The 16062-nt window shown below is 47.3% G+C and overlaps 1 protein-coding gene across 1 annotated transcript; it reads left to right on the top strand.

Moving 5' to 3' along the window:
- The first annotated feature begins 12367 nt into the window (after positions 1-12367).
- On the top strand, positions 12368-13588 carry LOC108518860 (protein S100-A7). The gene is made up of 2 exons (XM_017857551.1): positions 12368-12508; positions 13424-13588. Exons 1-2 carry the CDS (start codon positions 12368-12370, stop codon positions 13586-13588), a joined length of 306 nt encoding a protein of 101 aa, XP_017713040.1.
- Positions 13589-16062: the final 2474 nt, after the last annotated feature.

Here is a 16062-nt window from a genome sequence, read left to right as displayed (position 1 = left end):
GGTTGAATGGAAAAGGATGAGAAGATAATAGATGGTGAGGTTGGGGTAGAGGCATGTGGGTGAACATATGGGGGTGGGGACAGAGTATGAAGATCTTTTTTATTGCACTTTATCACCCACCATAAAGCATAAGGGAGAGGCACTGAACAGTCAAGTAGACAATTTGGCCAGTTGACGTTAGATAGCTTTGTCATTGGCCACCCCAGAACTGGCTCAATGGGCACATGACTGGAGCGCTCTAATGGAGTGCCATAATGGCAGACATGGAAGTTACAAGTGAATCCAAGAACATGGACTTCCCTTTACCAAGACTGACCTAGCTGCTATCGGGGAACCCAACCCCAATATTTCAACACAGGTTCTTTCTATTTTCCATAAGTGTTGGCCAGTTAAGAAATAAAGAGAAAGAGTACAAGGAGAGGAATTTTACAGCTGGGCCTCCAGGGGTGACATCACATATCAGTAGGACCGTGATGCTCACCTGAGCTGCAAAATCAGCAAGTTTTATTAAGGATTTCAAAAGGGGAGGGGGTGCAAGAACAGGGAGTAGGTCACAAGATCACATGCTTCAAAGGGCAAAAAGGAGAACAAAGATTACATGCTTCTGAGGAAACAGGACAAAAGGCCAAAAGAGAACTACTGATAAGAGTCCAACAAAGATCACAATGCAAAAGGCAAAAGCAAAGATCACAAGGCAAAGGGCAAAAGCAAAATTACTGATAAGGGTCTATGTTCAGAGGTGCATGTATTGTCTTGATAAACATCTTAAACAACAGAAAACAGGATTTGAGAGCACAGAACTGGTCTGACCTCAAATTTACCAGGGTGGAGTTTCCCAATCCTAGTAAGCCTGAGGGTACTGCAGGAGACCAGGGCATATTTCAGCCTTATCTCAATCGCATAAGACAGACACTCCCAGAGTGGCCGTTTATAGACCTCCCGCCAGGAATGCATTCCTTCTCCAGGGTATTAATTATTAATATTCCTTGCTGGGAATAGAATTTAGCAATATCTTGGCAGATATAAATGGACTTGCATGTCCATTTGTAGGCTCTCTGCAAGAAGAAAAATATGGCTCTTTTTGTCTGACCCCGCAGGCAGTCAGACCTTATGGTTATCTTCCCTTGTTCCCTAAAATCGCTGTTATTCTGTTCTTTTTCAAGGTGCACTGATTTCATATTGTTCAAACACACATGTTTTACAATCAATTTGTACAGTTAACACAATTATCATAGTGGCCCTGAGGTGACATATATCCTCAGCTTATGAAGCTAACAGAATTAAGAGATTAAAGTAAGACAGGCATAAGAAATTATGAAAGTATTACTTGGGAACTGGCAAATGTCCATGAAATCTTCACAATTTATGTTCCTCTGCTGTGGTTCCAGCAGGTCCCTCCATTTGGGGTCCCTGACTTCCCACAACAGCTGTCACCTCTGAATATCCAACCTGTCAGCAGCAGAGACCAATGCTGAGCCCCAGATATGGAACTATTTCTCACTGAGACCAACTGGCCACTTGGAGCCAAATGTACTACACTGGACACCTTTTATACAGAAAGGGCCAATGGTTTGTTCTCACAGGTGTGGATTTTCCCTTCCTGTCTGCATAGCCTTGGCCAGGACCACTATCTAGGGGCTTACAGAATGCCCATCCACAGGCATAGAATGCACTCAGGGGACTCAGCTTTATAGGGAAGTGGGTGCGGGATGGACCCAGATCATGGTGGTATCATACACCACATCCCCTGGAAGCAGCTGGCCTCACAGAGCCCTGGAACAGCCTCAAAAGGCACAGCTGAATTACCTGCTCAGAGGCAACACTTTGCAAGGCTGAGGTTCTATCCTTTAGGAAGCAGTAGATACATTAACTATTTCCTTTCCTTCCTGAAGACTCATAATTGGCCCCATTTACAATCACTTCAGGGACCCACCTGGGGAGTTTGTACTTTTTATCCCCACAACTCTTGGTTCTGAAAGGTTGAAGGTCTTTGTCCCCAGAAGAGGCACATTTTTGCCAGGGGTCACAAAAAGGCCACATTGAACTACAAGCTACAGCTGCTACCAGGGCACCAACAGGGTAGAGGAGGTCAACAGGGGACCAACTGGGGAGAGAGGACCAACAGGGCAGAAGATGAGTCAATCTTGGGGTAGTAATATTTAATGTGGATCCGCAGGAGATAGGGCTGCTGTTACACAGTGGAGGCAGGGAGGAATATGTGCAGAACCCAAGTGATTCACTTGGCCACTTCCTGGTAATCTCTTGTCCCATTTTAACTATGAACAGGTAAGTGCAGGAACTCTGGTCTGAGAACAAGACGATGGTCAAGGACTAAGCCTCCTCAGAAATGAAAGTTTGGGTTATACTATTAGGAAAATCATTAAGATCTGCCAAGGTGATAATGAGGGGTGAGGAGAATTTAGAGTGCATAGAAGAAGAGGGAGAGGAATACCAGCTGCATCCCTGAGACCAGCTACAATGATGTGTGGTAATTCACTCACTAGTCTCTGTCTTCTGAGTTATTCTTCAGGGAAAGAGTCCCATAGTAACCATGGAGGAGCTCTTCCCTAGCCAATGTGGAAAAGCAGATCTGTGATGGACAAGAAGTGGACTACAGAGGTTATAAAAATATGCCTGCTACAGTGCTCTCCTGCTACAGGTACCAGAGTGGATTGACAATCCCGGCAGCTGACCCTCTAAGTCCATCAGAACTTTTGCACTTGGGCCACACATCCTGTGGGGCTTCTCTCAGGCAATGACTGAGCATGGCAGGGATATCAATGCGGGCCTGTTACTGAAAGATGTGGGGCTCCTCCATGGATGACTGGCTTGGGGACCCCCCACACGCATGGCCAACCCTTTCTTGGAACTATGCTTTAGTCTGAGACTCTTCCTACTCAATTCTCCTTCCTCCCGGGTCTCTTCTCTGGTGTCAGGCTTGCACTGAAGTCTGAAGGCTTTCCCTGCCTTCTCTTGCTATCTTCTTCCTCCCCAATTATCCTTCACAGGTGTTTCCTCCAACATTTTTGCATGCCTAATCTTGGCCTCTTCTTGGAGGATCCAAACTAACCACAAGTGGCATATATATATATATATATATTTGTCATTATTTGGTCAAAAACTGGGATTTGAGGGATAAGAAAAAGGTCCTATACCTTTAAGTATCTCACCTCCAGCTTGTTACTGAAATTTCCCTATTAGACTATTTCTTTTGGATTGGGGTCACAGTGAACCACTCACATTTTCCAGTGTTATTTTATTTAGCATTGGCTTTTCCATGCCTGGTGTCATCGGAGTCAAGTGATTGCTAAGATAAATTGCCCAAAGTCCTGGCTCACCACTTCCAACTCCCACCTGCTTTGCTTTCATGAATGGCCTCTCACGGCCATTCCAGTTGTATCCTTTGTGCTGTCCAAGAGTCTTCAATCTTCACTGACAAGATTCAAAGACAAGACTTCTCATTCCCTTCCCTCAGCTAAGACCTGTGATTAGCAAGTGCTTGCCTTTAGGGAAGTGCTTTCTAGCTTCTACTTCTACTTCTCACAACTTGCCATCTGCAGGCGCTCCAGGTATGCTGGGCAGGCTAATGGAGAGGAAGGACCTGCGACAAATAGAAAGGAAATGTTCAGGTTAAGATAAAAGTTTGTGGAGACCAATGTTCTTTTGAAGTCTCATAGCGGTTGCCCTTAGAAACAATAGTTGACAAAATATTTCCTATTCAGACCCTTTAACAGGTGCTAGACTCTCAGTTAATCTATTCAGAATTGGAGGGGCCTAGAAGGAAAAGGTCTAGCTGTGTTATCAGAGATTTTTTACAGATGTGAATTTTCCCCCACAAAGGACAAAGCTTGCAGGGCCATTTCAACATGTGACAAAGAAACATGTTTTTGGGATAAAATATTTTGATTTTCTTCCTTGCCTTGTAATGTTATACTAGAGTCAGGATGGAAAGTAAGTCACGATATATAGGGTTAAATAAAACCTATCTGATGAGAATTTATGGTTTGTAGGGCTTGACTCCCCAGATCCCTTAGATAGGAATTTGGGCAAGATAAAAAAAAAAAAAATCAGAACTGAGTCTTCAGAAGTTTACCCACAATTGACCCTGAAGTACCCCTGACCCAAAGTCTGCTCCCACCCAGGGTTTTAGACAACTCAAGGATTGGAAAGACCTCAAGAAGGATAATATTCAATTGCTAGCTAAGAGGGCAGTGGGGTGGAGGTGAAGAGAATCAAGCAATTATCTTAAAAATTAAAGAAATGTAGTATGGTCCTCAAGACAATGAACCAGGTTTTACTGATTAAATATTGAGGCTCCTTTTGGGATTTTTGCCAGTTCTCACTAGCTTATTTATACTTTTTTCTTTACAGACCTTTTAATCTTTCTTTTCTTTTCTTTTCTTTTCTTTTCTTTTTTTTTTTTTTTTTTGAGACGGAGTCTCACTCTGTCTCCCTGGCTGGCGTGCAATGGCGCGATCTCAGCTCACTGCAACCTCCGCCTCCTGGGTTCAAGTGATTCCACTGCTTCAGCCTCCCAAGTGGCTGGGATTACAGGTGCCCGCCACCATGCCCGGCTAATTTTTGTGGTTTTAGTAGAGATGGGGTTTTACCATGTTGGCCAGGCTGGTCTCAAACTCCTGACCTCAGGTGATCCACATGCCTCAGCCTGTGTCATGGGCCATGGCCACTCATATTTGGCTCAGAATAAATAACAGGGGATCCAACGTTGGGGAGAGCAGGAGAAGGGCCCCATGGTTAGAGGAAAGAGCTGGAAGGTGCTCAGGTGGGAGCCAGCCTGGGCTGACAGAGGGGCAGAAAGAAGGGCTGGAGTGGTGTAAATGGAGTTCAGAGAGACAGGAGATGAGGTCTGAGGGGCAGGCAGAGGACAAGCAAAATTTGAACTTTAAGCAGAATGGGAAACCACTGAAAGGTTTTTAGTAAGGGATATGCCATGTTCATGGACTGGAACATTCTGCTATTGTGAAGCTGTCAGTTCTCCCAAACATAGCCTATAGATTCAGTGCAATCCCAATCCCAAAGTCCTTGCTGGAATTTTTGTAGAAACTGACCAGTTAACTCTAAAAAGTATACGGAAAGGCCAAGAATACCCAGGACAATCATGAAAAAGATGGAAGGATCTACAGTACTAGATGTGAAGATTTATCACGATAGCTCTGGTAACAGATACTGCTGGGCTGGTTCAAGGACAGTCAAACAGATCAACAGAACTAAACAGAGGCCTGAGAAAAAGACACACACGTGTAGTATATTTATTCTGTGACAAAAGTGGCACTGCTGAGCATGAGCTTTTCGATACATTTTATGGGATCAATTGGATGCTCATTGTCATGAAACTAGACCTCACAAGCAGACAAAATGACAATTCTAAGTGGATTGTAGGTCTAACTGTGGAAAGCAAAGTCATAAAGCCTCAATAGCATATGCGAAGATATTCTGTGGAATATTCTGTGGAAGCTTGGGAAACAGAAAACCAAGTCTGCACTCAGGGCCAGAGTTTCATCCTGGGCCTCTGACTGGTGCCAGCTGTAACAGGAACAGCCCTGACTGTAAGTCAAAATTGTAAAGTCCCCCTTGGTCAGAGAACCTTCCTGCAGTGGCCTCCACTGCTTTCTCCAGTTTGCCAGTTTTAACCTACAGGGCCCAGCCTCCTCTTAAACTTGGGTGAGGTGAGGAATGATCATTGCCAACGTGAAATTTGGTTGAACAGACAAATTTCTCAGGGTATGCATGGGTCACTTCCCAGCACTGTCTGTGTGTATGGCCTCCGAGAAAGCAACCTCCTTTATCAGGCGAACAGAATTGACACTAAATCCTCCCAGCAAACCCATTCTAGACGGGATGGTGGGTGTTAGTCTGAATTGCACCATTTTGTAAGCCCCCTGCCATTTTGCAGAACCTCGTCAGAGTGAAAAATTCCATATGGATTCGGGCCGTGAGAAACATCCTATCCTGCCTAACCACCTGACCACAAGGCACAAGAGCACCCTTATCATACCCTGCAGGGCAAAGGCCCAACTGAGGGAACATCCCTATCGTATCCTGCGGGGCAAAGGTCCAAGAAACAGCCTATCACATCCGCCGGAAAAAGGTCCAAACCACCCGATCGTAGGAACATCTTATCACTATCCTCCCGGCGAGCAAGCCATACTGCCCAGACCCCCACCTAGACCTATAAATTACCCCAGCCTGTAAGTCTGGCGTTAAGCTGTTCCCACCTCCTCGGGTCTTGTGCTGGACATAAAACCTGCGTTGCCATAGAGCCGCCGACTCTCTCTGTGTCTTTCTTTAACCCTTGCCTTCCCTTCAAAACCTAACAGTGGGACCACAGGCTCTGGGCTGCAGCTGGGTATTCTCATTCTCCAGTGTGGATGGATCCTCCAGTGTGGGTGGCTCACAGCAGAACTGAGTCTGAATAATCTCTTCTGAACACCACGGAACGCTCTCTGTCCCGCTCTCCCAACTGCTGCTCGAGTCCAGAGATGCAGCCGGCCAACACCACCCGGAAGGACCTCAAACAGAACAGCTGTCTGTCTCGGAACATTCCTGTGGCTCCCTCTGCCCCCTCCCTCTCACCGTGGCTCCTGGAAGTGCTCTATGGCCTATTGAAAGGGCGCCCCGGCAAAGCTTCCCCTGGTTCCCCCACCTGAAAAGTGATTTCCCCTGTTCTGAATTCCCACATACTTTATCTGAACCTTTCTGAAGACACCTGCCTCACTTGCTAGTTCGGCCAATGTTTATGGAGTTCTCTGCACTGGAGGCTGGGGGCACAATATAAGACATGGCCAGGCGGCTGCAAACATAGTGTATGTGCAGCCAGGGCTGTCACTGAGATGTGCAGGGACATGAGGATGATGGCTCTGCCTGGAGAAGGCTTCACAGAGAAAGTGACCACTGAACTGCCTGGGGACCTGGGGCTTCCTGGCTCTGTCCCACTCTACTCTCTCACCACCCAGTGGTTTATTGGAGTACTCTCCTGGGGCCAGAGCATTGCTCAAAGCACGGTCCACATCCATTCCATCTCCCTGCCAGCCCAACATCTGCACACCCATAACAGAGTCAGCACTCACAGCATAAATGAATGGATAAAATACCGCAAAAAGAACAAATTGTTTTCTGTCCTCTTCCCTCAGCAACTTGAGATCTTCAAGAGATCCAGAAGGATGTTGCCCCTACCTCAGACTGGGGAGAGGGGAACTCCCCCAAAAGAAGGAGGAGATGAAGATATCAACCAGCCAGATTCCTGTTCAGGACCAGCTTGTTGTGAGCTCTCCTGGGGGATCAGCAGTGGCTGGGAGGTTGGATGTGTGATGGGGTGGGGCAGGTTTATGGAGAGTGTTTGTTCCAGACATGACACAGGGGAAGGGCTCACAGGGTTCAAACTGATCAGCAAGTGCACAAGATAAGGCCCCTATTAAAGCTAATTTGCTGAGATTTTCATTTTAGCAAAAACAAATGATCAGTTTTTTGGATGTCTCAAATATGTTTGAAATTTATGTGTATTCTCTATGGTTGGGCACGACTTTACAAATGTATGTGTGTGTAAATAAATTTAAATGTGTCATTCAAATAGTTTATATCAGGAATCATCAAATTATGGTCTTCAAGCCAAATGCAGCTGGCCACCTGTTTCTGGAGGTTAGTGTTTATTGGACACATCTGTGGGGCCTTGTGTCCGGGGCTGCTTCTGGGCTGTGGCAGTATCTGCCCGCCCTGCTCTGTACCATTACTAGTGTTTTGTTATCTGACGACTCGAGTTTCTGGGCAGAATCTGCCAAAACCTGCCAAGTGATATAAGTTTGTCAGTTTCCATTAATTTCTTTCAGTGTTTGCTTTATATCGTTCAAAATTATGTTCTTGTGTGTATAAGGATAGGACTATTATTGCTGGGCCCGGTGACTCACATCTGTGATCCCAGCACTTTGGTAGGCCGAGGCGGGTGGATCAACTGAGGTCAGGAGTTCGAGACCAGCCTGGCCAACATGATGAAACCCCGTCTTTACCAAAAATACAAAAATTAGCTGGGTGTGGTGTCGTGGGCCTGTAATCCCAGCTACTCTGGAGGCTGAGGCAGGAGAATCCTTGAACCCAGGAGGAGGAGGTTGCAGTGAGTCAAGATGATACCATAGCATTCTAGCCTGGATAACAAGAGTGAAACTCTGTCTCAAAAAAAAAAAAAAAAAAGAAAGAAAAAAAGGATAAGACTGTTATATCTTGGTCACTTGCACACTAATCAATAAGAAATATTATTCTTTTTCATTTAATCCATTTTCTTAGAATTCTTTGTTGTCTTGTATTAATATTGTTGTCCCTCATTCCTTTTGTATTGCTTCTCCTCTGGTCCTCTTTGCTAAACAGTGATGATACATAACTCAAAATGAATCATAGACCTAAATGCAAAACACAATATTACAAAACTCCTAGATGGTAGCATAAGAGGAAATTTGATCATCTTGGTTTTGGTGATGACTTTTTAGATGCAACACCAAGGCACAATCCATAAAAAAAGAATTTGTAAGCTGGACTTCTTGAAAATTAAACATTTCTGCTTTGTGAAAGATATTGTCAAGAGAACGAAAAGACAAGCTAAAGACTGGGAGAAAATGTTTACAAAAGAAATATCAGACAAAGGAGTGTTATCCAAAACATACAAAGAACTCTTAAAACTCAACAATAAGAACACAAACCAACCAATTAGAAAATGGGCCAAAGACCTGAACAGACATCTCATCAAGGAAGACACAGCAGGTGACAAATAAGCGCATCAGAAGATGCTCCACATCATAAGTCCTCAAGAAAATGCAAATTAAAACAACAATGAGATATCAGTAAACACTTACGAGGATGGCCAAAATCTGGAACACTGACAACACCAAATGCTGAAGACGGATGTGGAGCAACTGGAACTCTCATTCATTGACAGCAGGAACACAAAATAGTACAGCCACTTTGGAAGACAGTTTGGTGCTTTCTTAAAAAACTAAACATACTCTTACCATAGGATCCCTAAATCACACTCCTCGGGATTTACCCAAAAGAATTGCAAACTTATGTCCACACAAAAACCTGCATACAATTGTATATGAATATATTGCACAGTGGTGAAGTCCAGGTTTTTAATTTAGCCACCCTAAATAGCAAGCATTGTACCCACCAAGAAATGTCTCATCCTTCACCCACCACCTGACCTTCTGCCCTTCACAGTCTCCAGTGTCTATGATTCTACTCTCTACCTCCATCTGTATGCATGATGTAGCTCCCACTCACACGTGAGGGTGCACAGCATTTGACTTTCTGTTTCTGAGTAATTTGACTTAAAATAATAGCCTCCAGTTCCATCCATGTTGCTGTGAAAGGCATGATTTCATTCTTTTTTCATAGCTGAGTAGTATTCCACTGTGTTTGTGTGTGTGTGTGTGTGTGTGTGTGTGTGTATCTTTTGCCACTAAAAGTAACATTGCCATCATATGGTGAAGTGGGAGAGGGAGAAACAGGTCCCCCAGTTACATAAGAACTGACAGAGAAGGAAGTTGAAGAAATATGATGGGTGGAGAAAATGGGTCCCACCTAGGGAGACATCACATCAGCTCTATGGAGCCCCAGAGTGCTTAAGGGGTTGGCACTAAATGCACCTGGAACTCTCTTGCACCCTAAAAGGAACATTGGAAGGGGTTAGCAGAAAATGTCCATGTCAGTGATTCATCATCTCCCTTTCCTCACCATGCCCCAGGGACTCCCATGCCTTCACAATCCTCTTGCCCCTACCTGGGTCAGCCTTTCCACAGCAGGGTAGGGCACATTATAGCCAAGGGCACAGCTCCCAACTCCTACACAGGCTGTTTTGCATAGGAGGAGGAAAAACGCTGAAGACTTTCTGGGAAGTTAGTGCCATGGGGCAGGAAAGAACTTTTCCCACTCCTTGCCTCCAGGCTCATTCCACGGAGGGTCACTCCGCCACCCAACCTAGATAGTGGGGCCCTGACCCCGGTCCCCTCACCTGAATCCAGGGCTTCTGTGAGGGGCTGACCAATGGTTAGCAATGAAGGAACCCTGCTTCCCTCCCTGGACTCTGAGTTCCCGTAGGGCAGCCCCTGATGCGACCCAAGACCCATAGCACAGGGCACACGAATAAGGATTTGATTTCGCCTCTTCCGTGTTCGTATGATGATTTGCTGTGTTTACTAGCTGAGTAAACTTGGGAGCATCTCAACTTCTCCTTTCCTAAAATAGAGATTGCAGCACCTGCCTCTTAGGACTATGAGGGTTGAGGAGGACGCAGGAGCAGCAGGTATCTTGATGTCTGGACATTAGAATGCTCAGTAAGCGGTGGGGTCATAGAACAGGCTGTCACAACAACTGTGTGGAAGGACTGGGAGAGGGAACAAACAAGATCATGCTACCTTCAGGAGTCTGAAACTCCATCCTCTTTGGGTCCAGAGGCCCAGTCCTCTTCTCTCCCATTTCCTGACTTGCTACCACACATGCACTGGCTGCCTTACCCTCAAATCAAGATTGAGCCAGAGAATTCCCCAGGTGAGGTCTCTGGGGTGGGGTGGGACCTGGTGACCTGGGACCCTGGCCAGAAACCCTGAGCCCAGCCTCCTGGGTGTGTCCCACCCACCTGATGTAGGGCAAGGCTCCAAGAAACAGATGACAGAGGTGGCCCAAGGCCTCCCAGCCCCTGGGAAGAGCCAGGCTGAGCCTTATAAAGGGACTGCTCTTTTTCCAAACACACACATCTCACTCATCCTTCTCCCCGTGTCACTTCCCAGCTCCGGTAAGTCTCACCTACCTCTTTGTGTTTTCTAGAAGTGCCCAGTGCCCGGTCTGCTGTGCTGCCTCTAGGAAGGGAAAGGGCTGTGGACGAAGACTCAGGAGGCTGGGTCTAGGCCAGCTCTGCCATTAGCTGGGTTGTGTGACCTTCACTTGACACCAAAAGCCCACATCTGTACAACCAGGTGGCTGAACCAGACCTGTCCATTGCTCCTTTGGGATCTCCTGAGACAACTCCTGTGGAAATGTCCCCAGTGGGACCTGAGCACAGGACCTTCCTGTCTTCTTCCTCCCTGGATTCATCCTCCTGTTGGGGTCCCAGTTGTTGAATCCCCTCCCCAGTTCTGCTCCCACAGGGGGTGGAGGGCTAAGGATCCCCTGTGAATGCTTTGGAGGCTCTCCAAACCCCAAGGCCTGGCCAGATGGCTTGCCCTTACCTGGGTAAGGTATTGAGCAGCCAAAGCTCCCTCACTCCCTACCACAACCTGCAAATTCTCAGGCATCCTCTGGGCACAGGGCTTGGCGTCTAGCCTTGGCCTCAGAATCAAAAAAGCTTTGGGTGGCTCCTCTTAGTCAGTTGCCAGCATGGAGCTTTCTCCTGTGTTGAGAGGAGTTGGGGGTTTATTGTCAGACACCCACACGCGTTAGCCAAGGTCCTTTTGTTGTTCTTTGGAAAGTGTGAGAAGTGAGAGCTGCACAGTCCTATTTTTCAGGCTTGGGGTGCAGGCCAGCCCAGACTGACCACTGGCTGGAAGATTTGCTTTGGGAAGTCAGACCTTCTTATTTAAACAGGGTCAAGCCTTGGTGATTCTGAGGGTGCAGATAATTCCCAAGAGCAGACATGAAGCGACCCCCACCTCACTCCCACCCCATCCGGCAGCTTAAGAACCAGGGAGTTATTTCTGTTCCTTGTAACAGTGGCCATTCCTGTTTCTCATTCCCAGGGGAATGCAGGAAGGGCCCCCCTGTGCTTGGGACAGGGCTGTTTTTCCCGTTCACACTCACATCCATGCTCACATGTGCACCTGGAGCCTGCACGCACCGTGTCATGCAGGGCTTGCACTTGAGTCAAGGTGGGGCCCACGGTGTCTGGTTCCTGAAGCAGCCCAGGAGGGTCAGAGACCAGATCACCAAGGCTATTGTCCTGCCCCCATGACTCTCACCTCGGCTGTGAAGCTGGAGGAGATGGATTTGGTGCTGTTTTAGGAGTGGGGTCTGCCATGTGCTGGCTGAGACTGGAGGGGTCCCAGCTCAGTTCTTCCATGTGTTGCTGGCCCCCGACTCTCTCTGCTTCTCCCTCTCCAAAGCTCTGCCCACAGCTGGACTTCCACCATCCACCTGCACCTCCTCTTGGCCCTGGCCAGGGTGGGCCAGGTCTCAGACTTGGTCCTACCCTCTCATTTTTGAGCAACTTATCCCATCACATTTTTAAAAATCGACTTCCTTCTGTTCCATCTTAGGGCTGTTTTTCCTCTGACCTCAGCCCTCCTTCCAACACCCCCACATAGAGAACCTAACTTAAATGAAGGGAAAAAAATGATTGTGTTTATTTCCTGAAGCCTTTCTGAAAGCCAAGATGAGCAACACTCAAGCTGAGACGTCCATAATAGGCATGATCGACATGTTTCACAAATACACCAGACGTGATGACAAGATTGACAAGCCAAGCCTGCTGACGATGATGAAGGAGAACTTCCCCAACTTCCTCAGTGCCTGTGTGAGTCGGGGTTTAGCTTCTCAATGTTGGTTGGACGCTGGCATGGCTGAGGATATATTTTACTATGTGTCCTTGGATGAGTCACCCTCATCCTCTGATTAAAACATTTCCCATTTGCAAATTTGTTGCTTGGATCATATGGGAATCTAATGATGATAGGCAAAAAAGTATGAAAATAGGAAAGAGTTATACAGATATAAATGAGGTTATGAGATGGTCAGCAAAGTGTACAGCTTGAGGGCGGTGCACAGTCCCCTCCCAGTGCTCACTGACCCTCTCTCTGTGAGACTGAAACTCACATGCTCAGGTCCTGCTTCCCAAAGGCCCCACATTAACATCCTTGAGATCAATGGGAAAGCACTATAAGTTCCATTGCTAGTAGAAATCAATAGCCCTCTTCGCGATAAACAAGACTCATTAGCAAATCTGAAAAAAATTGTGGGCTACTAGGTACCAAAGGGTCTAGACGACCAAAAGCAGGGAACCCAGAAGATGAGTTTGGTGGAAAAAGAGAAGAAAGGAGAGGAGGTCAGAGAAAGAAGAGAACAAAGCATGAGGGCCAATTTGGGGGCCCTGGGGTAGAGCTAAGGTAGCCAGTGCCCTTAAAGGCTGGGGACAGGTGAGAGTGAGGCTGGGACAGGGGACTGCTCTCCCCAAGGTCACTAAACAGAGCGCCTTGGGACAGGAACTGCCTCCCATCCTGAGGTTTGAGACAAAAAGTCTCCCTAGAGAACTCCAGGGATAACATTCACATCCTCACCCCAACTTCACCCACTCGCCCTGCACTCCCAGCCCCGCCACAACGCCTGTGCAGATCTAGGCATTTGTCTCTGTCTCTGCCTCCTCCTCTCCCCTCCCAGCCCAAAACTTGTTTGTGATTGAATTTTTCTTGTTTGTATGCTTTTCTCTTCACAGGACAAAAAGGGCATACATTACCTGACCAATGTCTTTGAGAGAAAGGACAAGAATGAGGATAAGAAGATTGATTTTTCTGAGTTTCTGTCCTTGCTGGGAGACATAGCCACAGACTACCACAAGCAGAGCCACGGAGGGGAGCCATGTTCCGGGGGAAGCCAGTGATCCAGTCCCACCCAGGGGCCTCCAGAGACCCCAGGAACAATAAAGTGTCTCCTCCCACCAGACACTTGCCTTATTTCCTTCTTCTCTTTGGTGACCTACATTGTCAAAACTGCCAATTCCAGGCTAACTTTGTTGGAGAATCCCCGCCACCCCCAAACAGTGGGTCACCCAGGAGTAATGTCCCACCACCAATGTTCTCCCTGTGGCCTCCAGCAGAGCTGAGCTGCCTCTCACACAGGTCCTGGTGTCCGCCTCTGCCCCACTTCCTAAATGCAGCCACCACAGCTGGTTACAGGTGGAAGTTGGTAGAAGGCCTCTGCCAGGTCACAGCAATGCCCCTCCTTGTCAAGGCATGGACCAGGTCATTTGGATGTATTTAGATACTGCACTGAGAAGGAGCTGGCATCTCTCAGTGTGCTCCTGCCCTCCCGCTCCCGCCCCAGCTGTTCTCCAGGGCTTGGGGAAACAGAAACCACTCACATAGGGATTCCTGGATGGCATCAGGCTCACGGCCCTTGTGGCTATGAATGGGAGGCTCAGTAGTTCCCTGAGGATGGACTTCCTTGTCCTGTGGTCTGGGCTTCAGGGGCTGTGTCCTCTCCCTGTGCTGTGTGCTTGTGTGCGTGTGCCTATGTGGGTGGCCCTGTGGAAGTGAGAGGGAGTCACCTTGAAGCTGAGCTGTCCTCCATGATGGTTTGCTAAATGCCAGGACTAGGTTTCTGGTGATGAATGAATATTCCAGATTTTTAGGAGCTCAAAGTAGTCCAGGAGTCCAAATAAGGAGTCTGGCCAGAATAAGGCAGCACCATGGAAATGCCCTAAGGACTGACACAGAGAGCTCATGCTGATTGTGATGAGAAATTGCAGCACCTCTATCTGGTGGGTAATGAGTAGCTTGTTATTGGTAGTCTACTCCAGGCCAGGTACTGTGCTATGGGCTGAGGATGCAGAAACAAGCAGGACACAGTGCTGTCCTAGCAGAGTGCTGGCGGGTCTCTCCATACAGGCCACAACACAGGGTTAATGTTCACCCAGTGCCACTTCCAGGCCATGTTCTGTGCAGCTGCTCTTAGTATTCCTCCTTCTCTCTTACCACCCTGGTCAGTCTGCTGCTAACCTGTCAGTCAGGCAAACATTCTTCTTGGAGGAATCAGGCAACCATCTCAAAAATTCTCTTTCCATCTGACCAGCAGAAGTGTGTAGGATGCGTTATTTGCTCTTGTGAATGACTGCTCCACTCCACACTCACACCTCTGTTCACAGACCAGCATCTCCTCTCCTCATCAGGAATCTTCCTTCCTGAACATATTCTGCACCTCATCCGCATTCAGGACTGATCTGCAGTTTTCACCTCCAGATCCCAATGTCTGACCATTAGGTTTCTTCTCTCTCCTTCTCTCCCTTTCTCATTCTTATTCCACCTGTTCTTGGAACTCACAGAGACCTGCACTCCCTGGGCTTTCATTTTCTCTTCCCAGCCCCCTGCTGCCTTCTCTATGCAGCCTGCCCCCCATCATCCACCCCAGAATTGCTCTCTTTCCTCTCTTAGCTCTGTTGCCCACTTTCCTTGGGCCACAACTTCCCTGCATATCTCCATCCTAGAACCATCTTCCCCATTTTCCTCCTTTCTCCTCCACCAGGACTCCTGGTCACTGCTCAGAACCATCATGCCAGGGTCCCAAGGGTGGGTGCCTGACTACCTCTCTGCCCAGCACTCTCTGAATCCCTCCTGTTCACCCAGCTGCTGTTATTCCAAGTATGCGCAACACACCCCCATCAGTATATCTCAGTATTTCATGCCTCAATACCAATCTTTCAAACTACTGCCTCTGCCAGAAATGTCTTTTAATACTTCATCTGTCTCATTCACATTACATTTCAAGACTGAGCTTTAATGTCAATGTCTCTTAGACATTTAGAGGGTGAACCACCATCTCTTCACCCCAAAGAAATGATATCTGCCTCATTTGTGCCTCCCTCACCCTCACCCCACTCCTACCATAGTGGCTGCATTACCTCAGATTCCCCTCATGTCTTTCCATCCAGACTTGGAATCATGGGCGGAAAACACTGTTGCCTCAGATCTCCTGGTTACCCAGCACATAGCAGTATTGGATCCCAGCTCATAATAAGTACTCTATATCATTTTTTATTATAAAATACTTTTGTGCAAATTCTGGTCAATACCACTTCATGTAAAGAGCAGTGCAAAATCTAAAAACTTCCAGTTTGGGAGGCAGCCTGTGCAGCTTAGGAGAGGACTCCAGAATCTGGAACCCAGAATCTGGAACTAGGCTAAAAAGAATAATGCAAATGACTGAAGAGCTTGACTCAAGCCCTGATCTCCGAAAAGAAGAGAGGGTCTCCCTGGGGTGGGGTTGCTGGACTTTCAAGTCCATTTCTAAAGTCCGGAAGGCAACTGGCCATCCCTAATGTGGGCCTGCCTTCCCTTTATATTTATTTATTTATTTATT

The sequence above is a fragment of the Rhinopithecus bieti genome, unplaced genomic scaffold, assembly GCF_001698545.2.
Source record: "Rhinopithecus bieti isolate Rb0 unplaced genomic scaffold, ASM169854v2 scaffold_45389, whole genome shotgun sequence".
Lineage (NCBI taxonomy): Eukaryota > Metazoa > Chordata > Mammalia > Primates > Cercopithecidae > Rhinopithecus > Rhinopithecus bieti.
The sequence above is the reverse complement of the archived record's forward strand: the minus strand, read 5'-3'. Positions and strand labels throughout refer to the sequence as shown.

Coding starts and splice junctions, on each gene's coding strand:
- LOC108518860 (XM_017857551.1), top strand. CDS start 12,368: ATGAGCAACACTCAAGCTGAGACGTCCATAATAGGCATGATCGACATG. Junction 12,509..13,423: donor CCAACTTCCTCAGTGCCTGT/GTGAGTCGGGGT, acceptor TTCTCTTCACAG/GACAAAAAGGGCATACATTA.